At 34.4% G+C, this 22582-nt stretch overlaps 2 protein-coding genes and 1 long non-coding RNA gene across 3 annotated transcripts in view; 1 reads left to right on the forward strand and 2 right to left on the reverse strand.

Annotated features, from left to right (window-relative positions):
* Nucleotides 1-2179, reverse strand: part of LOC107143659 (cytochrome P450 2K6-like) — a 23395-nt gene extending 21216 nt beyond the window's left edge. Inside the window, exon 1 of the mRNA XM_015487378.2 lies at nucleotides 1870-2179. Within this exon, the coding sequence (XP_015342864.2) occupies nucleotides 1870-2055 (186 nt within the window). The 5' untranslated portion in view covers nucleotides 2056-2179. The remainder of the gene's footprint in view (nucleotides 1-1869) is intronic.
* Nucleotides 1-11813, forward strand: part of LOC125617481 — a 12952-nt gene extending 1139 nt beyond the window's left edge. The window contains exons 2-3 of the long non-coding RNA XR_007348509.1: nucleotides 5138-5205; nucleotides 11648-11813. This is a non-coding gene — a long non-coding RNA (uncharacterized LOC125617481). The remainder of the gene's footprint in view (nucleotides 1-5137; nucleotides 5206-11647) is intronic.
* Nucleotides 11814-14004: 2191 nt separating this feature from the next.
* Rhag (Rh associated glycoprotein) overlaps nucleotides 14005-22582 on the reverse strand; it is a 28564-nt gene continuing 19986 nt past the window's right edge. The window contains exons 6-10 of the mRNA XM_015487841.2: nucleotides 20680-20817; nucleotides 19676-19797; nucleotides 15952-16025; nucleotides 15669-15742; nucleotides 14005-14730 (exon numbers count right to left, since the gene is read on the reverse strand). Coding sequence (XP_015343327.1) covers nucleotides 14665-14730; nucleotides 15669-15742; nucleotides 15952-16025; nucleotides 19676-19797; nucleotides 20680-20817 — 474 coding nt within the window. The 3' untranslated portion in view covers nucleotides 14005-14664. The remainder of the gene's footprint in view (nucleotides 14731-15668; nucleotides 15743-15951; nucleotides 16026-19675; nucleotides 19798-20679; nucleotides 20818-22582) is intronic.

Here is a 22582-nt window from a genome sequence, read left to right on the forward strand (position 1 = left end):
GGGGGGGGGGGGGGGAGAAAGAAAAAAAAGAAATGCCCTCCAAGTTTGTTATGGTTCCTATTCCTGTAACTTGTGACATCAAAGCCATTTCCTGAAACTGTAAAAGTACTGCCAAAATAAATGAATATTTTCTCCCCTTCTAATAAATAACAAAAAGACAGTGTTTATATTTGACACTTGTGCATTGGATTCTTTTGAATGAAAGGGTTTGATGTGATCTTGATGGAATGTGTGCTGTTTTTTATGCCACAGTCTGAACTGTAATTATGGTCCCCAGTTCACTGTGGTAATTGGGAAGAATTTTTTAAAGAAAAATTTTCAATAAAATACAGAAAAATGGTCAAGCAATGAAAAGACAATTAGAGAAGTTGGCACCGCAGTGCAAACTTCTAATCTCAGTGATTGAGGCTGAGGCAGGAAGACTGCAAGTTCCATGCTAGTCTCAGCAACTTAGGTAAAGTAAAAGATAAAACCAAAGTAAAACATTAAAGTAAAATCAAAAAAGAAAAAAATCATAAAAAATAAAAAGAACTTGGAGTGTAGCTTAATGATTAAGTGCCCCTAAGTTGAATCCCCAGTATCACAAAATTTAAAAGAAAACTTAAAAAAAAAGAAAAAGAAAAAATCCATTAGAATTGCGAAAGAAATTGCAGAAGGGCTCAGTGATGTAGGAAATTAATATAATTAAGATTAGTATTCTAGGGAGTGAAAATTGAAATGGGAATTTGATGTGGTAATGACAGTCTCTTAGGAACCTTCATATGTAAGGTGATGTAGCAGGAGTGAGGCAAAGAAAACAATTCTGAGAGGGAAATTTTATGAAAAAAAATTATAGAAGTTGGGAAAAGGGAAGAAAGGATATTTTACAGATGGAATTAATTCAGAACAATGTAGAAGGTAAAAATGAAAGACTAAATCATAAATTAGGCTGGTGAATATGTAAGTGAAGGACAGGAATGGTGTGGGAATCAACAATTGAGGTTGGGGCACAGGGACTTAAAAGAAGGATTTATTGAAGGAAGGCCATGTTTTTCTGAAGAATGAACCTGTTTTGTGACCTTTGGATGTTGGAGAAAGAACCACACATATCTGTAAAATGAAGATGAAAACTTCACCCCTTTTTTCCTCTAGGATGATTGTGAGGATTAAGTGTAATTCTTACAGTGCTTTAATAAACAAAATGCAACACAAATATAGGTATTTTTATTATACCCACTGAGATAAAATAATGATTTTTCTTTCAGTAAATTCCCCTTAAGATTTTATACTGAAAAGTTATAGAATACAGCAGTTACATGCTGTTTGGAACTTAAAATTTATAACTAAATGCCAACTTCGAGTCTTTGTATTACCTAGGTAGCTCCATAATCAATAGCTACAGAATCATAGTGGAAAATTAGAGAAATTGGTCTAGCACTTTGTCCAGCCCTGTAAATTTACAGATGAGAAAACAAAGACACTGGCTAATTCACACAGCAAATTAATGGCATATCCAGAACTAAATTTGGGGGGACACAATCTTGATTGTAATTTTTGTACAATGTTTTGAGTAGTTAAATTGAAGACTCTAGAGTAAGACTATTACTACAAATTCAATTCTTTTGTAGCAGGTTATATGTGAAAATGCAAGTACAAGTTTAAAATATTTTAGTGTTAAAATACTGCTTTCAAAATAGAAGTATTTGTGCTAATTTTTAACATATGTTCAAATTTAAAGCAGATCTGTTAATTTCAAATACTACCTAAATTCCCTCCCAATACATATAGGAACTGTTGTTAATATGCATACTAATAAACATACTAGGGCAAGACTGATTTAGAAATTATAAATAAGAATCAAATTAACAATATATATTTTTTCTTTTTTACCTCTTGCATGGTTTGATATTGCCTCTTCAGATTGAGGATGTGCAGATTTCCAATAACTGGCCAAGGTTTGGGTCCTGGAAGAGAATGTTGCTTGGATGTTTTAGTCATAAATATTTTAATATTTAAAATAAAAATAAGAATCAGGCCAAGAATTGAAAGTATGGCAAAAGAATCAAACCCACTCATGTTCAATTAGTTGAAATAATTATTTAAACAATAGAGATTTTGTCACAATTACAACCAGACAAAAACCAACAGCTTCCAAACAAATGAAAGTTTTGAAGATGTTGGTAATGTTTGCTCCACATTATGGTCTTTCATCTATTTTATAATAGAACTGAATTAAGCCCTACACTGTTTTGTTGCCTTTTTTGAACTCCTTCCGCCTTTCTCCTTTTTCACTTTTCAGTTCAATCTGCTTTATTAAATAAAATCTGGAAGGATTTTCTTTTCCTGTAAAACCAAGATTAGTCTTAAGTTTTCTGATAGATAGTACATGTTTAATCCTCAATATGAAACTATGGTTTTATAATACAAATGATTGTGTAGTTTGCTAAGGCGCACCACATTCTGTGTGTGGTTGGTTAAATAACAACAGCTCACCATCAAGAATTTCAAGTTCCTTTTTTTTCTACATAATAGTTAGTTTATAAATAGATCTCATAGATAGTGACAATAAATATACTGGGAAAAGAGATTGAGATACAACTCCATTTGTCAAACCATCACTAAATTGCAACCATTATTTAACAAAAATCAACAAAAGCCTTTCTGAGAATCAATGAACAGTATGGGTCTTCACGAAGGACCACTGAGTAGCTTATTATCTTACAATTGTATCACATATATTTATATTGGTAAATTTATAATATCCTCATGTAAGTATATTCAGCTTGAGAGTCTCTTTCTGAAATATTTGAGTGCAGAAGTGTTTTCAGATTTTAGATTCTTTGGATTTTGGAATATTTGCATATACTTATGAAATATCTTGGGGAATGGGACCCAAGTCTAAACATAAAATTCATTTAGGTTTCATATGTTCCTTATGCACATAGGCTGAAGGTAATTGTGTTCAATATTTTTAATGCATCTGCATTTTGACTGTGACCCATCACATAAGATCCGGTGTGGAATTTTCCACTTGTGGCATCATGTCAGTGCTCAAAAAAAATTCAGATTCTAGGGCATTTTGGATTTTGGACTTTCAGGTTGGGGGAGCTCAACTGTACATGCATTTTTTTTTAAAAAAATTTTTTTAAAAAATTCTAATTAGTTATACATGACAGAAGAATGTATTTCACTTCATTGTACAAAAAGGAGCACAACTTTTCATTTCTCTGGTTGTACACAATGTAGAGTTGCACCATATGTATAGTCATACATTTACCTAGGGTAATGATGATCATCTTATTTCACAATCTTTCCCGTTCCCAACCCCCATCCTTTTCCCTCCTTCTTCCCCTTTGCCCAATCAAAGTTCCTCCATTCTCCCTACACTGCCATCCCCTGTCCTCCCTAGTTATGGATCAAAATCCACTTATAAGAGAGAACATTTGGCCTTTGATTTTTTGGGATTAGCTAACTTCACTTAGCATGATATTCTCCAACTCCACCCATTTACCTGCAAATGCCATAATTTTATTCTCTTTTAATGCTGAGTAATATTCTATTGTGTATATATACCACACTTTCTTTATCCATTCATCTGTTGAAGGGCATCTAGGTTGGTTCCACAGTTTAGTTATTGTGAATTGAGCTGCTATGAACATTGATGTGGCTGTGTCACTATAGTATGCTGATTTTAAGTCTTTGGGTATAAACTGAGGAGTGGGATAACTGGGTCAAATGGTGGTTTCATTCCAAGTTTTTTAAGGAATCTCCATACTGCTTTCCATAGTGGTTGTACCAATTTGCAGTGCCACCAGCAATGTATGAGTATACCTTTCTCTCCACATCCTCAGCAACACTTATTATTGCTTGTATTCTTGATAATTGCCATTCTGACTGGAGTGAGATGAAATCTTAGAGTAGTTTTGATTTGTATTTCTCTAATTACTAGAGAGGTTGAACATTTTTTAAATGTATTTGTTGATCAATTGTCTATCTTCTTCTGAGAAGTGTCTGTTTGGTTCCTTGGCCCATTTATGATTGGGTTTTTTATTTTTTTGGTGTTAAGTTTTTTGAGTACTTTATATATCCTGGAGATTAGTGCTCTATTTGATATGCGGATAGTAAAGATGTTCTCCCATTCTGTGGGCACTCTGTTTACATTATTGATTATTTCCTTTGCTGAGAAGAAGCTTTTTAGTTTGAATACATTTCATTTATTAATTCTTGATTTTATTTCTTGCACTTTAGGAATCTGGTTAAAGAAGTTAGGACCTAATCCGACATGATAAAAATTTGGCCTGATTTCTCTTCTGTTAGGTATAGGGTCTCTGGTCTAATTCCTAAGTCCTTTATCCACTTTGGGTTGAGTTTTGTGCATGGTGAGAGAGAGTGGCTTAATTTCACTTTGCTCCTCAAGTTCCTTATAATGGTCAGCCTCTTCCACCCTCTTAAAGGAGTGGAAGAGAACTGATTTTAAACTTAGTGCTGTGCATAGATCCTGGCACAGTCTCACCAGATTACTTGACTTACTAAGTTTTAATTTCTTATGTTCACAATGAGAAAAATGATAATGATACTGTAGACAAAGGTTGGACTGATGAATACAGAGTTAACATGTACATTGCCCCTAGTGTGTATTAAAAGCTCAGTGCCTGGCGTTCCTCATTTATCTTTGGTCCACTAACAAACTCTCATCTATTATGTCTGAATTCTTTTCTGTAAAGGGAAGTTTTCTTTTTTTTTTTTCCATCAAATTTGCCACTTTTTTGTGTACTTTTAATCATGTGTCTGAAAGACAGTTGCTCATTCTTCTCGACTTGCTCAAGAAAGAAAGGCAGTCTTCCCTTTTTGTGTCAGAATGACTGACCAGGAACTAGGTCAACAGATTGGACAAACTGATATATTGCCTTTTTAATAGCATTTTTTCCTCAATTTTTTTCTAGTCATCATCATGTTATATATTTAATGTTTAGTTTATCATTTGTTTTCTGCAAGAAATCAGAAATTCTTGAAAGTGAGGACTTCTTCTTTTTTTGCTTTACTGTGGAATTCCCAAAAACTTAGAACAGTGCCTGACATTTAATAAATACTTATTCAATTAGTAGATAAATAAAAGAGTGAATGAATAACTGACATCTTTGAAACTTTATGTTTTCAGATAATCATTCCTGGTGACATAGGACTGGGAAGAACCAAGTGACCATAGATGTCAAATTCTGCCATTTTGTGAGTATGAAAATTGTAACTCAAAGAGGTCAGGGATTTGGTGAGGATCTGATAGCTCCATTTTTTAAAAGATTTTTTTTTAAGATGAATGCAGTATATTTATTTTATTTATTTATTTTTATGTGGTGCTGAGAATTGAAACCAGTGCCTCACATGTGCAAGGCAAGCGTTGTACAGCTAAGCTGTAACCCCAGCCCCTCTGATAGCTACTTTTTAACAGAGGTGCAATTAAGTTCACTCCTCCTACAGTGCTCCTTGGACCACTTGTATTTACATAATACTAAAAGTTTTATAGTTTAAAGGCCCTGCTTGGGATGATCTTGGATTGGTTGAACATAATCTCAGATAAACTTCTCTAACAGACACTGATGATAATTTTCTTGAGCCAAGTCTTGAACATTTGAATAGTGTAAGAGAGGCAGCTACAGGGACAAAACAAAGGGCAGTGTTTCTTTGCATAGAAAATGACTCTTAGTCTCAAAGCCATCTTGTTAGTGACATTTACATTTAATAGTGTTGCAGGGCAATAGGATCATTTTTTCAAGACAAAGAGCAGAGGAAGAAGCAAAGAGTTCAGACAAATGGGAACGTGACAGGAGTTAAATTACTTGCAATCGATTCCTTCAAATTGTTATATAATAAGAGGTAATACTGTAATAACAGGTCCTAGTCATGCCATTATTATTCCAACATTACAAATGAAGAAGCTCAGACTTCAAGAAGTTAAGTAATATGGCCCAGATCACATAATTGGTAAGAACTCAAGTGTGCCTGACTCCAAAGCTTTTAATCTGTCATGTGTTGCTAGTTCCAGATGTTCGTGATTCACACATCTGGCTTTCATAACACAGCACCTAAAATTTGATTATAGCTGACTAACAGCCCCAAAATATAGTCATAAATGTTTCTTATTGATGTACTTCTGAATATTTAAGGATAATTGTTGATTATAGTCACCATTATTTTCTGACATATGAGTTAAGAAATTTAGATCTTTTTATCTGCTATTAATTATTGAGAGAGGAATAATGAAATCTTTGAGTTCTCTATCTGTCTTTGCATTTTTATATATTTTTACTTCATGATTTTGAGGTTTTGACATTAGAAGAGTATCTATTATTCTGTCCTTCTGAATAATTAACCATTTTATTATTTTGAGATTACATTTAATATTCCTGTTTTTTTATTTTTAATCTAATTTGCCTCTATTAATATAGCTTTCCCAACTTTTTGTGACTAATATAAACAGGGCACATATTTTCCCTACTAATTTACTTTTAACCTATTTTTGTCTTTATATAAAATGCTTCTTTGAAGACAGCACATAGTTTGGTCTTGCAATTTTTTTTTTTATCCCATCCAACAATCTCTGTCTTTTAATTCAAATGCTTAGACCATTTATATTTAATGTGACATGGTTAAGTCATTTGTTTCTTATTTAGCTCATCTGTTCTTTCCTTTCTCTCTCTTTCTTTCTCATTTCTACCTTCTTGAGTATCTCTTTTTGGCTTCTTAGCTATAACTCTGTTTTGTTATTTTAACAGTTGCCTTGGAGGTTTAGCACACAATATTAATTTATCGTCTATCTTTTAGTGACATTATATGGGTTTTATATAGCAGAAAAACTTTAAAATAGCCTCCCCTCCTGGCCTTATGTTACCATAACTTGTTTATAAATCCTTTTTTTAAAGAATCGAATTATACTGTTAATAATAGCAACATCTGTTAGGAAGGACAGGGCATCTGGATGGTGTTTAAGGAAAGGGAAACTATCATTTGTTATTTAGAAAAAAATCAGTACTCTTAGATTTTTTTTTTGCCAAATACTTGTCATTTATGTGAATTATTTTTATAATTTTAGAAAAAGTTAGAAATTTAAAAAATCTTGTCATAGAGTTAAGAAAGCCAGAGAGAAAACTCATTAGTTTCCTCTGTAAATATCTGTAAATATATAAATATGTACCATTATTCATAGTAAATTAGGACTTTCCTTATATATCTGAGTGGGTGGATTATGTTGCAGGTCAGAGATGAGGTATTAATTCTGGACAAGTAATATATATGCTACTATGCCTGAAAATTTATGGATATAGGTGGTCATTGCTCAAGGCAGATGATTGGGGTAATATGTGATATTATTGCTATGGTTACCATAATGATATTTACAGAGTTTACCATGTATTTACTGTATTATAACTATTGATGTGTATATACAGAATAAATAGAGTAAGTGCATGAGAACGGGTAATATTTTCACCATTCTTGGTAGAAAAACAAAAAATATATTACATAAGAACTGGGCATGTGTGGATGTGTGTCCAAATTCAGGCAGTCTGGCTCTAGAATTCACACTTTCTCATACTGAAGTACTATTGTCATAATCATACCATAATCGTACCATAATCATACAACCTTACCAGCCTCCATTTCATCTTAGCTCTTGGGTGCTAAGATTAGTCTTAGGTGCAGAGTTACTTATATATTACGAGCAAAAACTGTCATTTGACCATTCGCTTTAGTGGCTGAAGATCCAACCCAACTAGCTGATTCTGCAAGACAAAATGAGTTCCCAGCCTATTCAAGGGCCTTATAACCAAGACACTGTTACAGAAAGTTCTGAGAGGGAAACATACAGTGAGAGACAACAGGATGAAAATACAGTAAACCTGGTAGCAGTAAGATGGAGAAAAGAAAGAGGCAGTGAGGAGAACCTGGAGCAATTCCCAAGTCAAAGAGGATACATGTTAATTTTCTAGGGCTGCTGTAAAAAAGTATGACAAAATGAGGAAATGAAACAACAGACATTTATTTTCTCACAATACTGCAGGCAAGAAGGTCAAGATCAAGGTGTCCACAAAGTTGGTTTCTCTCCTTGACTTATAGATGGCTCTCTTTTCTATATGTCTCCACACAGGGTTTCCTTTGTATGTATCCATGTCCTAATCTCTTCTTATAAGAACACTAGTCCTATTGTAATAGGGCCTATCCCAAGATTTCAGTTAATTTTAATTACCTGTCTAAAGTCTTATCTCTGAATATAAACATTGTGACACCCTGAGACAGTGGAAGTTAAGACTTCAGCTTATGAAATTTGGAAGACACAATTCAGACTATAACAGATGGTTATAGAAAATTTAGGCACAAACAAGTAGAGAGTAATGGGGGTGGGGGGAGTCATAGACCGGCCTGGACACAAACCACCAAGCTAAAAATTTCAGAGCAAAGTTGATGAATTATATGAAATGGCTCTAATTAGCTCTTTTCCTTTGCTTCATAAATAGGTATGTGAAAGTGATCTCAAAGTTCTGTTTTAATTTCCTTACTTTCAAACAATGCAAGAACATTAATTATGCCATTCTGATTGTATAATATATATATATTATATATATAATATATATATATATATAAAATGTCCATATATCAGCTATATCACAAGCACTAGTACTTTTTAAAATTTAAATTATATTAGTATAATAGTTAGATATTTGTAAAATTTAAATAGTATCTATTTTCTTCTTACATATTTAATATAGCTATGAAGTCAAAACAAATTCAAAAACTAGATTAAACAAAAAATCAGAAATATAAACTGCTTGCCTTAATATAACTTAATGAAAGTTAGACTTTTGCTGAAAAATACAACTCCCTTTTGCAAACTTAAATTCTTGAATATCACCCAAAATTCTTCTCCCTTAATATTCACATATGATACTATAGTAATTAATTTCTGGACTTAAGGAGGGTCTGATATAGCACAATGATTAAAAGAGTTTGACCTTTGGCACCAAACAGATCTGAGTTTAAATTTAAGTTCTGTCTTTTATTAGTTTGCTTGTGGAAAGCTACTTAAATTCTCTGTGTCTCAGTATATAATATTATTCATCTAGCATGTTTATTAAGGTTGAAATAAATATATGGAAATAATAGGATTCATTGATCAGTTGTCTCTTTGTTAATGGTGGAGGGTGTTTTCTACCATTATAGAGAATCAGATTACCAAACTTCTAATTTTACAAAAGGACAATTTGACTCCCCAAATTTGATCTACTTTGGTGGGTTGTGGTAGAATTTATTATGTAAATAGTTAATTTGTTAATAAAATGTGCTATTATTATTAATCTGTGTGTCTCCCTCCCAAGATTGTTCCTCAAAACTAAAATATAATTAGAATTTGGATTATCCATTAATCTGTAAATAGAGAAATATGTACCATTATTCACAAAGAAGGCAACTTGGTCAATAAATTGGAATCCCAATTATATTTATTGAGTCTTAGAAATATAGAGAAAAGTAAACAGATTAGAAAGAGTTGGGTCTGTAGGATGAAAGATTGGCATAATTGGATAATAAATCAGGGAATATTTTAGCCGGACCGGTCTGTTGTCTGGAGAGTTTTCATGCTGGCTTGGGCTGAGGGTGGGCCAAAGTTCAGCAGCCTAGGGCAAGGAGAGAACATTAACTAATTTGGTTAAGATTAACCAGTGGGGATAAGTAGCTCAGCTAATCATTTATGAAAGAATTTGAAACACCTGTGGTTGGCCTTGTCATAGGTAAGCCAGGGGGCATCTGCGAATACAATTTAGGTCATGTAGGAAGGGTGTATTTTGCTGAAAGCCATTTTCTGGAACACAGCAGGGTTGGGTGGATTCTTTTCACCCCTCACTATTTTCACAAGGGGTCAGGTAAAATTCAACATTGTTAAATCTCTGCCATCTAAAGTCTGGCATTTTAATTGAAAAACTTATTTAAAATCAATGAGAAGGAGTTAGGGAATAAAGGTACACATGTATGCATTTATTTACCAACCTCCTTTCATAAAAACAAAGTGTGTTCCTTTGAGTCTACTGATTAAAATTTACTATCTTTCTTCTGGCATGAACTACATAAAATTGGCGTTGGCTATAAGGTCCCATTCCAAGTTCTTAAAAGAAGATAAAGCAACTTGATAGTATGAGTGAAGATTCTTTCTGGAGTTGTGTGTTTACTTTCTAAACATCGCACTTTACCTTGAAAAGGACCTAAAGTTTGCTTGTGGAAGTGGACTTCAGAAAGATTGCAACTTGTGAGTTATTGTGAAGTGGTAGAAGGAGGGTTACTTGTAATCAGAAAGTTAGGCACCAGATAAAATGGATGTGGTCTTAATACATGAGATAAACTGACGGAGCTGGTTATAGGTTTGTGTGCATGTACATGCATAGGCACATTTGTGGACTGTCTTGTTCAGCAAGGTGCAGTTTTCTGTGTTCACTTTGTGTTTCTTGCAAATGAAATCATGCATATGTAACCATGAAATTTATGACATGATTAATATGTTCCTTAAGATATCAATTGTACTGGAACAAATTCACATTTTCAAAACAAGTATTATAACAACCCTCATTGTATATAGAAATATTTATGTCAATGAAGAAATTATAATAGATGCAAATCTATCTATTCAAACACACATTTACATTCCCTATCTCTTACAACAACAGAGAGGGCCAAAAAGAGGCAATGAGCACATCTACCTTGTAGAAAGGAAGCAGGACTCAAAGAAATGGCTGATGCCAGAGCTGGAGCAGGCAAAGCACAAGGTGAAGTACATGTCAAAAAGACATAGAAACCAGCTGGAATAGGCTTGCATGGGCCAAGTCTGGGACAATTTTCTCATCACAACAATCTTGTATTGTATTGTATTGTATTGTATTGCATATAATTTACTAAAATAAAAATCATGAGACTATAGTGATATAAATTAGTAAATGAATACATTTCAAGATTGAGGAGGAATAAGACATTGGCATAGGGATATAGAACACTTCACATTGCTTCCTACAAAATAATATTAATTACAAAGGTAGAAAGAAGACTTTTTAAAGAGAAAAAACATGCTACCTTAATCAGTGAGCTAAGGGAGCAATCATCAATAACACAACAAGTTCAAAAACTGCTCCAACTGATAGGATGTGGTCCAGCAATTACATTTCTTTTTGCAACACTGCTGGTAAATTCATATAAACTGAATCTAACGAGGAAACATCAGACAAATCCAGACTGGAAACATTTTGCAAAATAACTGGCCTATAGTCTTCAAAAGGGTCAATGTTATGAAAAGTTAGAGAAAGATTGAGAACTTGATCATTTTTGTATTTACAGAGTCTGGAACAAAGAAGAACAAAAATTAAAAATATGTCCCTTTGCTTCTTTTTTTATTTAATTATTTATTCACTCACCTACTAAACAAGCATCTAATTTATGTGCTTTATTCCAAATGTAAAGGTTATGGAAAAAAAATGAGTGTGTCAGTTCTTAAGAAATTTATTTTTTCACACTTAAATGCCATAAGAAACATTTTTAAATTGTAAAATACATGAAATCTTTATATTTTATTTAAGTGGGGAAGATGGGAGCTTGAATGTGTCTCTTTTGATCTCATTCCACAATTCTAATTGAACTATAGGATCTCTCCTGAGATAAGCAGCAACCATGCCTGGAAGATGTAAAAGTTTGGATTCCGTTGGCCATTTGTATGGATTCTGGGGAAAGAAAAAACTATGTTGATAGAGAACTTTTCTCCTTTGTGTGGAGGAGAGTTTGGAGGCTGGAAGCTGTTGAAGGAGACCCACGAGGTAAAGATCTGGGTATTATTAGTTCTCAGAGATTTGTGAATGCCAATGGGTTGTTGATTTATCTTCTCAATTGATGTTTTTGGGTTGGTAGTAAGTATTCCTGGTCCCCCAGGAGCTGCAGAAGGTCTTAAAAGAGACATTAAGTCACTTTCAGCCACAATTCTAGGAGAATGCTAAGCTTTGCTTGCTGAAAAGACTAGAAAACAGAAAGATTTTCTTGAGGTGTCAATCCAGAGGAAGTGAATTTGCTGGGGATTGAACCTAGGAGCAAATGGAATGTGACTTACCACTGAGCTAAGTCACCAACCTTTGAGCTGGGATCTCACTAAATTGGTTAGGCCTTGCTAGATTACTGAGGCTAGCCTCAAACTTGCTATCTTCCTGCCTCAGCCTCCTGAGCCACTGAGATTAAAGGTGTGGGCCACTATACCTGGTTTACATTTTCAAGACTTTTGCCTCCCTCCCGCACCCATACTTCAGCCCAGGAACTTAACTTCTAGTGAATAGACAGAAGAAATGGACAATCTACCTAGTGGGTTCCAGCACTCAGAGTGAAAAGAATCAAGAGACCAGTAAGAGTTTGTTTTAAACGATAATGATTTCTAACAAAGTAGAACTTGTGGAGACTCCCTTTGACCCCATCAACAGAGCTTTCTTATCTTGTGCAATAAACAGCTTAAAGACTATGAAAACAAGGGCTGGAATAAGCCGGAAGCTATCTCAGCTTTCACAAAACTTTCTGAAATTGCAGTAAATAATTATGGGCCAATCTTTCAGATTTAGACAAAGGAGCAAAGAAAAACGAAAGCTTCCTGAAACGATCATCTAGGTAGAACTTGAGATTTTTAATCAAAGCAAACAGCTAACAAACTGGTATTACTTGACATCTTAATATTTGCAGGGAATAGATACACAATAAATAAATTTAAGAGCAGGATTAGACTTTAAAAGTGAACAAAAATAAACCCCTCCCAATAAACAAAATTATGAAAGAAATTAAGGAAATTTAAGAACAGCACATATATACCTGTGCACATACACACAAAACTTTGTTGGATCTATAAAAATGGACAACAATTTTCAAACATGCAAACAAGCAAAAATGAATTAAAGCAGAAAATGAAGTGAACTAATGAAATAAAGTGAGAAAGATTTGGATAACAGATCCAACAGACTTTCCATGAGATTGATATAGTGCTAGCAGAACAAAAATGAATAGAGGAGAGGAGTTTTATTAAGTAGTAAGATAATTTATCTAAGCAAAAGATTCAGCTCTTCAGATTAAAGTGATTCAGTAAATCCCAGGCAAGAAAGAAAGAGGTGATATACTACTGTGAAAAAAGGATGTTAACTCCAAATTTAAAAAATAAGGCTTTGTTGTTGGTAAAAACTGCATTGCAGGGAGGCAGATCTGAGTGTTCACAACCCAGAACGTATGGCCTTCATGACATAGTTCTTGAGCAAATAAAAATAATAGTTTTTTTTTTTTTTCCTAGACCCAAGTATAGCCAAGACCCTCTGAGATCTGCCTTGTGATCAGCAGGGACTCAGGCAGTCTCAAAAGCCTTAGGCAGTCTCAAAAGCCTTGCGATTATTAGCAAGGGAGGGAATAGTGGACTTACTTGTAAGACAGCACACTTAGAAGAGTTGTTAGAAGGAGGTCTTGGGTGAAAGAAGTCACCTGAATAGCCAGTGCAATATAAGTAAATGATACTATATTTTCCCTGAAATAAAATATTAAGCAATCTATTCCTAGCTGTAATTTTAAAGTCCTAGCAGTCAGAAACTAAAGTTCTGTTAATTATGGTGGCGCCCAATTCCTCATTGATACACATTCTGGCAAAATTTCAGGACTTCAGGGATACAAGATAAATCTTAAAACTTTCCAGACAGAAAAAAAAAAAGTTATGTGATTTTCCTGAAAGTTTTCTTTCTTCATTCCTTCTTTTCTTTTTTGTTTTAGATTGCTGGGAATCAAACCCCTGCCTCACATACACTGGGCATGTGCTGTATCACTGAGCCATATCCCAAGCCCTAAAACTGATTTTTAAAAACTTATCATATAAGACAATTACTTGGTTTTTAAATACATTAGCAATACATTTAATTAAGTATGGATGAAATATGAGGGGGTGAGTGTGTGTGTTCGTGCATGTTACTAAAATGAATTTTTAACCAACAAAAAAAGGAGATTTAAAGACTAATGCTTTATTTTATAATTTTTAATTCTTTGAAATTTTATACAAAATGGATGGTGATAATATAGCAGTTGAACTCTTTCTGAAAATACTAAATTTGCTAAAGGAATTAAAAATATTCAAGATATAATATTACTAATGTGATCTATTAAAATAACAAACACTACCCAAAACAATAATATCACTGCATATTTACAAGCACTTCTTTCATTTTTCTAATGTAGATTCCTTGTACTTATTGTTGTTTCATTGGCTTCCCTTTTAAAATCATAAGGATTGAAGGAATTATATCAATTGTATTTACATTAAAAGTCTGACATGACTAAGAAGTGTTGATTTCTATGTAACCTACTTATTTGGGAAAAATTCAAGAACATACATCAATTGTCATTCTGAACCTACTTACTGGCAAAAGCATTCTAAGTTCTGGATAGAAAGCATTGACCATCTGTTTTATGAGCCATATCCCTTCAATTAAGCAAGCATTCTAAAATCAAGAGACAGCATCAGATATACAGACATTTTTACATTGGCTATTTGGGGATTAGCATCGATCCACTCTGGTCCATATTCTCTTCACATGCTGCCTTTTTCTTTATTTAACCTTGACTGTATGTGATAGAAAAGAAAGCTGGAGCACAGCAATGGTATTAGGCTTCAGGTTCCAGCAGGTTGTGGAGTTGGAAGTGTCTGTCATATTCTTTCTCTGGAGGGACCTTTAAAGAAAACAAGATTCTTTCACTGGGTCTGACAGACTTTGAGTATTGAAACAATGGTATTTTCTTAATTATTATCTGAAGTTAGAAAGATCTGGGAATAAGTTGGAGTTGAGGAAAAAATTTAAGAACAAAACTATTTATCTCATCCACTTTGATTACACTTCCTCCTTTCCCAAGCCTCTTCTCCCTGGAAGTCCTGCTGAAAAATGCAAACATCTATCTCACTTGAGTTTTACAAGAAACAGTAGAACAAAATGTCAATGGAGTAAATAGGCAGAAAGTGGAGAATAGGAAGAAGCTGATTTTGTTATTATAGAACCTGTTGATGTGTACTCACTCAAGGTCTTCAACTTTACACATTCCATTTGCTTCTGCCTACTTTTACCTTTGGAATAATGTCTCACACTCTTGCTCGGGACTTATTTCTTTTTATAAGTAGCTCTTTTTAATTGTTATCAGAGGAGTGACAAGACACTTGTCAACTAAATTTTGTCTTTTCTTCATAAGTTTCTGCTTTGGAAAAAACTCATAAATTCTGATTTTATCTGGTTGGATGTACAGTCTCTATTTTTGTCTAAACGGGGATATCATCCATTTTCATCTTATGGATGCCACACAGGCATGTATGCTTAAGATGAGCAAAACTTTTTACTAGTAGAGCTATCATTTACATTCTTTTTCTTTTAATTTTTATTTTTTGATACTGGGGATTGAACCCAGGGGCACTAACCACTGAGTTATATCCCCAGTCTTTTTTATTGTATTTTTTTTTTTTTAAATTTTGAGACATGGTTTCACTAAGTTGCTGATGGTCTTGCTAAATTGCTGAGGCTGGTCTTGAATTTGCAATGCTCCTGCCTCAACCTCCTGAGTTGCTGGAATTAAGGTTGTGTACCACATTTCCCAACTACATTGTTTAGGATTCTGTACAGTACCTCCCAATAAACAGAATCATCATAGCAATTCTGGTCAGATGGCTGTTCCCAGAAAGGTATCTTTAGAATTAAACCTGTGAAGGTAAAGGGAAAATAAATCATATTGTGAGGCTGAAGAGGAAATAGTAATTAAAACACTGTTACAAAATCACCTCCTTAAACTGACATAATTATTTTACAGCCAGAAGCTTAGAATACTCTGAATTTACCATTTGACTTGCTTATTAACCAGCTATTATCCAGAGACCATAGGGTACAGGGAAGTACTGACCTTTTTACTCACCTGTAAGAATACCTCCAACAATTGCTGTTCCAATGGAAGAACCCAAGGCAGCTGCTTGCATGGCTATGGTAGACCTAAGAAGACAAACAAAAGAATTTTGTTTTTCCTGGATACCAGCCAAGGAATCTCACCTGCTGACAGTGGGGGATCCTGCCATCTTCAGGACAGAGTCCAGAATTACACGCCAGCAAACAGACCAATATTTTTCTTTTGTACCTTTAATTTCTTTGAGACTTTTGAGTAGTGGTAGAAAATTCTTAAATAAACTTAAGAATCATCTTTTGATGCATCTTCAGGAATGATAAGAAGGTCTTCCCTAGAAAGAGTTTAGCACTCTCAAAAATTGATCCCTGTTTTAATTTATTCAATAAATATTTATTAAGTACTAGCCCTATGTCAGCTTCTCTTCTAGACAGCAATTAACATATAAAAAAGCAACTATTTCTTCATCACACTCTAAAGAAACTTATAACAGAATTAGAAAATCTATTAAAAGGCTAAAGAATGCTAATTTTAGCATATGTGAGAGAACTCATTGAAGATACTTAAATAAATATCTGTGATCTTATAAGTAGTTACCTCAAAATAAAATTAGTGAAAAAATACCTTATAATTTTGGGAACAGAGAATGTGATAAAAGGTGACTGAAATGCTTCAGGCTGTTATATGAGTGACAAAGGAATTAGGAATGTGGGCGTCTCCTGGGCCTCTCTCATAGAAGGCAATTAATAGAGTTGTTGAAAGATGATATGAGTAATTGCAGGAAAACAAACAACTGGAAAATGAGAGTTTATTGGTGTTTCAGCTTCATGATCCAAGGAAAAGAAAACACTAAACTCATTTTTTTCCTCTTTATTTGAAAGTTTAAAAAATTTTCTTCTACATAAAAAATTGTACAAGTAACAATATATCAATCTAAATATTAGAAACCACAAATGAATAAAAAGGAAAAGAAGACATTTAATATTCCTCAAACCCTATCAGAATAAAAATATAACGAATTAAAAAAAATATATAAGTCCTGGTGCAGCGGCACATGCCTGTATTTTCAATGGCTTGGGAAGCTGAGGCAGGAGGATCACAAATTCAAAGCCAGCCTCAGGAACTTAGCAAGGCCCTAAAAAACTTAGTGAGATCCTGTATAAAAATAAAAAATTGGGGGATGGGGCTCAGTGGTTAAGTGCCCCTGGCTTCAATCTTCAGTGCCAAAAACAAATAAATAAAATAATAAAATAAAACTGTATATAGCACTGATTTTCCCATTAAATGTCTGAAATATCCTTTCATGTTATCAAATATAGAGCAGGATCATAATTTGAATTGCTACAGCATATTACTGCATAAAGGCCTATAATTATAGTTCCATAGGTTGATATTTAGTTTCCTCCCAGTGTTTCATATTTTCAAAATGTTGTAAGAACATATCCTCCTCTGAATGTGATCTCAAACTTGTCCAAATATTTTCATAAAATAAAATCTATTTTAAAAATGATATTATCAAATATATATATATATTTAATGGATTTTTCCAAACAGATAAGTGTATAGTTTATATCTCCATTTCTCTTCTTTGACCACCTTTCAATATTATTATTCATGTATTCTCTATCAACTTGATTTGTGAAAAAACTGGTAACTTGTTTTAATTTGCATCTGTCTGATCACTAGTGAAGTTGAATATTTAATACATATTATTTATTTGATTTCCTTCTTTCTAATTTATGTGCTAATTTTACAGGAATTTGCTAAGATCATATACAGAGCTAAAAGGTATTTTTGATGAAAATTATTCTTTTATCAAATAGGTATGGAAAACAATTAATTAAACAAAATTAATAACATCATTGGAGTTAGGCTGCCATCATCTGCAAAAATGTCTCTTAAGAATCTTAACTTCCCTTTGTTCTTCACACACCAAAGCCTGATTTGAATTTTAATATTCCAAATGGACACTTGTGATTGTCTTGTCTCTCAGGAAAGTTTTTATTTTAAATGTGAATTTTAGCCAGGTACATGAGCCTTCAAGGCTTGCTCCTTTCAATTCCTTTGCCATTGTCCCCCCTCCTCCATAAATAAATGAAGAAGATATTACTAAACCTGTATAAGCAAAGTCTAAACCCTTAACCACGAGACTAACCCAATGTTTGGCCACCCAGTGAGGCCCAGCTCTCAAAAGCCGGTAGACTTGTTTTATTACATCTGTGTTACAGGTCTGGGCATGATGATCAAGAATTCCCAATCAGAAGGCAGCTTCTAATGTTTTTACACCGTGTGTACACATTATAACACTTAGGAGTTGAGCTCATTGGCACATGCTTTTATCATGCTTGATTTGCAAGAAAATATTTTCATGTTCATTCTCAATAGCTTGTTAGGTATTGGAGAGAAATGAAGCGAAAGAGTGAATATTTTGGGGGTTGTCTTTCAAATTTCAGAAGGGATTTAAAAATAGCATGTAGATGAAAAGGGTCAACCATATGTGTAAATTTGGAAGCACAGTTTTTACTCAGAAAAAAATATGATTAAATTTTAAAACACTTATTGCTCGTCTCAATAGGGTTAAATTTTAATTTGCTAAAATCGAAGAAATTTTTTTTTCTTTTCCAATTATGCAACTCTAGTCAGTAGTTATCCTGAGACATTTCTAGATACATGTTCACTTTTTCTTCATGCTTCAACTGGCTTTTATATTTTTATTTTATTTTATTTATTTTTTGGTACTGGGGATTGAACCCAGGGGTGCTTAACCACTGAACCACATCCGCTGCCCTTTTTTATATTTTATATAGAGAAAAAGTCTCACTGAGTTGTTTAGGGTCATTCTAAGTTGCTGAGACTGGACTTGAATTTGTGACTCTCCTGCCTCAGCTTCCTGAGCCACTGGGATTACAGGCATGGGCTACCATACCTGGCAAAACTGGCTTTTAAAACTGAGAATTCTGCTTCTTTACTTACTTTCTGAGTGATCATATCAAATTATTCCAGTCTTGTTGCCTAAAAGTGGCAATGATAGCCTTTAGTATCACTTCCATTCTGGGCTTGACTGCTATTTTCCCTCTGGCCATTTAAATAAACATTTATGCCCCCTTTGGGGTGAATCTAAGTCTGTTAGAGCTAGAAGGGATTTTAGAGATGAAATAGTCCTGTCTTCTTATTTTATAGAGGAGGAAATGGGGAACCAGAGAGGTTGAGCAACATGTTAGAAGTCACATAACTTGTTGGTAGCAGTGTTGGGGCCACACATTGTCTTCCAGATTTGCTAGATCCCAAATTAGGCTAACTCATCCTTGGTTGTGTAAATTTCCTGGAAGTGACTGTTTCAACTCACCACATGTGCCTCTCCTCCATTTTGGTGGGACCCCCTCAAAAGAGTAAGCCTACTGCGATCCAATTGTGCTTATCATATTGCCTAATCTGTCTGGTGACAGTTGTCTATGGTAGAGAAATTTAAATGAACATCATTAATTTTTTAAAAAGGGCATTAATAATTTGTTAAGCTGCATCTTTCAATACAATTCTGTTCTTTCATTTGTGTCTCTTTGAATGCGGTAGAAACAATACAGATTTGGGCCTGAAATACTAGAAAAACAAAAGCCAACCAACCAACCAAACCCAACCCAAACAAAATCCCCCAAACAACCTTGTTCTCCCATTAAAGGATATCTCAAAGAAGGAGAGAAAACAAGACAGTACCAGGAAGAGAACAAGCCATTCTTTGACTCACTTTTTAGATTTTCCCATGACTATGGCCACAATGCTTGCGAGGCCTCCTATCACGCCAGGTAAGCCGTGCAGATTGTGCACCCCGCAGGTATCATGGATCCTCAATTTAGCAGCAAAACAAGGCTATGATTATAAAAGGAGAAAGGCTTATTATTTTGCTATATATGTTACATATGAAGTAACCATGCAGAAAAAAGATTTTATAAATTAATTTTTATTGTGTATCTTTAAAATGCACGGCATAATGTTATGGAATACATATGAACAGTAAAAAAGTTACTATTGTGAAGTGAATTAACATCTCCATAGTTATCCCCCTTTTTTTGTGGCATAAGAACTAAAAACCACTCACTTACCACGAATTTTGCATACAGTACATTTTAAATTCTGTATCACTCGTGCTGTACATTAGATTTCTAAAGTTCTTTTTCCTACATATCTGCTACTTTCTCTGATCTACATCTTTCCCATTTCCTCCCCTGCCTCAGAAAAAGAAATCTTCTCTATAATTTGGTTCTCTATCCATATCTGAAATCCACCAATGTCAAATAATTTGAGGATATTGGTGGCAAAACCACCATTTCCATCTTTAGTGGATGGGTTGGAATGGGAGTGATTTTAGATCCTACTCCTTCTCACTTTCTGATGACACCCTAAAGGAGTCTAGAATCCTTAGTTATACAAAATCAACAACAACAACAATAACAACAATAACACAGTGGAAATTCTGTGGAGGAAAATCACACACAAGCACCTGACATTAAATTCATACTAAATTATAAGTAACTGATGTCAGACTTTCTCCAGCTGCCACAGAGAGGTCAGGAAAGAGTAGAACCACTGGACACCTGAAATGTGGGTGGTATTTCTGAAAGGATGGCAAACACCCTCCAGGCAAGGAAAGGTACTTATGAAAGGAAACTTTGTGCCTTTTCTCTGCTGATGGGACAAGAGAAGATAACAACACAGATTCCAGATTTGGCTTAGAATATCTGCCATACTTACAGTCAGGAACTTGTATCCAAGCACGGAGACAACTCCTGCAATGCTTCCAATGATCATAGCCACATATGGGCTAATATCCATGTCTGCACAAGTGCCCACAGCAACTCCTCCTGCGAGGGTAGCATTCTGAATGTGCACCTGTGTGGAGAATTGTGAGTGAGCGGAATGAGGGAGGGTTCAGAAGGACTACAGAAATGTGGAGTTCAGTGCTCACAGACACAGTCTTCAGCTGCAAGGGATACTGATACATACTTACATATATATGCGTGTGTATGTGTGTGTGTATATATATATATATATATATATATATATATATATATATATATATATACATATGTATATATATATTAATATTAATTGAGAGAATCATATGTGTAAAAGATTAAAACAGAAACCACAAAAATAACATGATTCATGTTAAAAATAAAAGAGGTAACTACAGACTTTTTCTTAAGTCTTCTACATTTGATCTTTCCAGGGTCCTTTGGTAGCAGAGGGGACCAGAGGTGGGAGGGATGTGAGAAAACCAAAATAATTTGTAGAGGGAGATAGGGTACATAGAGTGTAAAGCAAATATTCTAGCAGTGTTTTGCCTATTTATGCAGATTTTGGAAAACATCCGTGTTTATCTCAATCCAAAAGAGTACTGTGGCTGCAATGTGCCAATATTCAAACATTCAATATTCATTGTAGAAACATGGAAATGTACACATTACATTGGAAAGACAACAGCATTTGCAAGTAACACTGTACTGAGAACATTTGGGGATGCAGAGAGGGGAATCAGTTTCTCCTTATTAGGATTCCTCCTAAACCACAATCTAGTCATTTGCCTGAGGAAAAGAGATTATCCGGATATTTATTTATTTATTTGGTACTGGGAATTGATTTAGGAATGCCTAACCACAGAACCACATCCCCAGGCATTTTTATTTATTTATTTTACAATTTTGAGACAGGGCTCACTAAGTTGCTTAGGATTTCTCTTAGTTGCTGAGGATGTCCTTGAACTTGTGATACTCCTGCCTCAGCCTCTCAAGTTAGGGGTATTTTTTTGTTTGTTTGTTTTGGTGGTACTGGGGATTGAATGCTAGGATTTGTGCACACGAGGGCGCTCTGTCACTGATCTATATCCCCAAGATTATCTGTTTTACAGTGAGCTGTAAATGTGTGATGTTTTTTCTTCTCATGGTTTCTAATTGCTTAGGGTTTGTAAAGAATTGAACTACATGACTTAATTCATGCTTTAAAAAATAAATTCTAATACCCTTTTCCTCCCCAGGCTAATGAGGAAGGAAGGTAGACCATCCATAGGCAGATAGGATAAGGGCCTTGGAGAAGGGAAAGAGGGAATGAGACCTTGACATCCTGAAAGAGACTTTGGGTCTGGGGAACACCCTGTCACTGCTGCTGACAACTTCAATTGCAACAGCTCTTCCTTAGTTATTCCTACTCCCAACCCTAGCAATGGCCAGCTACACAATCTCTAAAGCACTACCTCTTTTGCCAACGAAACCTCACCCCCATCCTTATGTTAATAAAGGCTTGAAAAACTACACTCCTCAGATTTGTTGAGGAAGACAAAATAGAGAGAGTTGATCCTTTCTGAGTCCTCTATCCCACCAACCATAGGGACAGATGAAGCCCACAAAAACTCCTAGACAGTGGATGCCCATTATCATCTCTATCGGGATTCTTCCTGTTTTGGAGGGCTCTTTGCTTTAATCCTTGTGTCTGTGGATTTTATTCTTCAAATGCATAAGACAAAGAACCCACCTGCCATCATGTTCCATGTTATACTACTTTTTCTTTAGCTTCACTAGCAAGAAGCTCAAAATACCAGATAGGGTGCATTTTAAACTATATATATGTATATATATATATATATATATATATATATATA

This window comes from Marmota marmota, unplaced genomic scaffold (genome assembly GCF_001458135.2).
Source record: "Marmota marmota marmota unplaced genomic scaffold, marMar, whole genome shotgun sequence".
NCBI classification, from domain to species: Eukaryota; Metazoa; Chordata; class Mammalia; order Rodentia; family Sciuridae; genus Marmota; species Marmota marmota.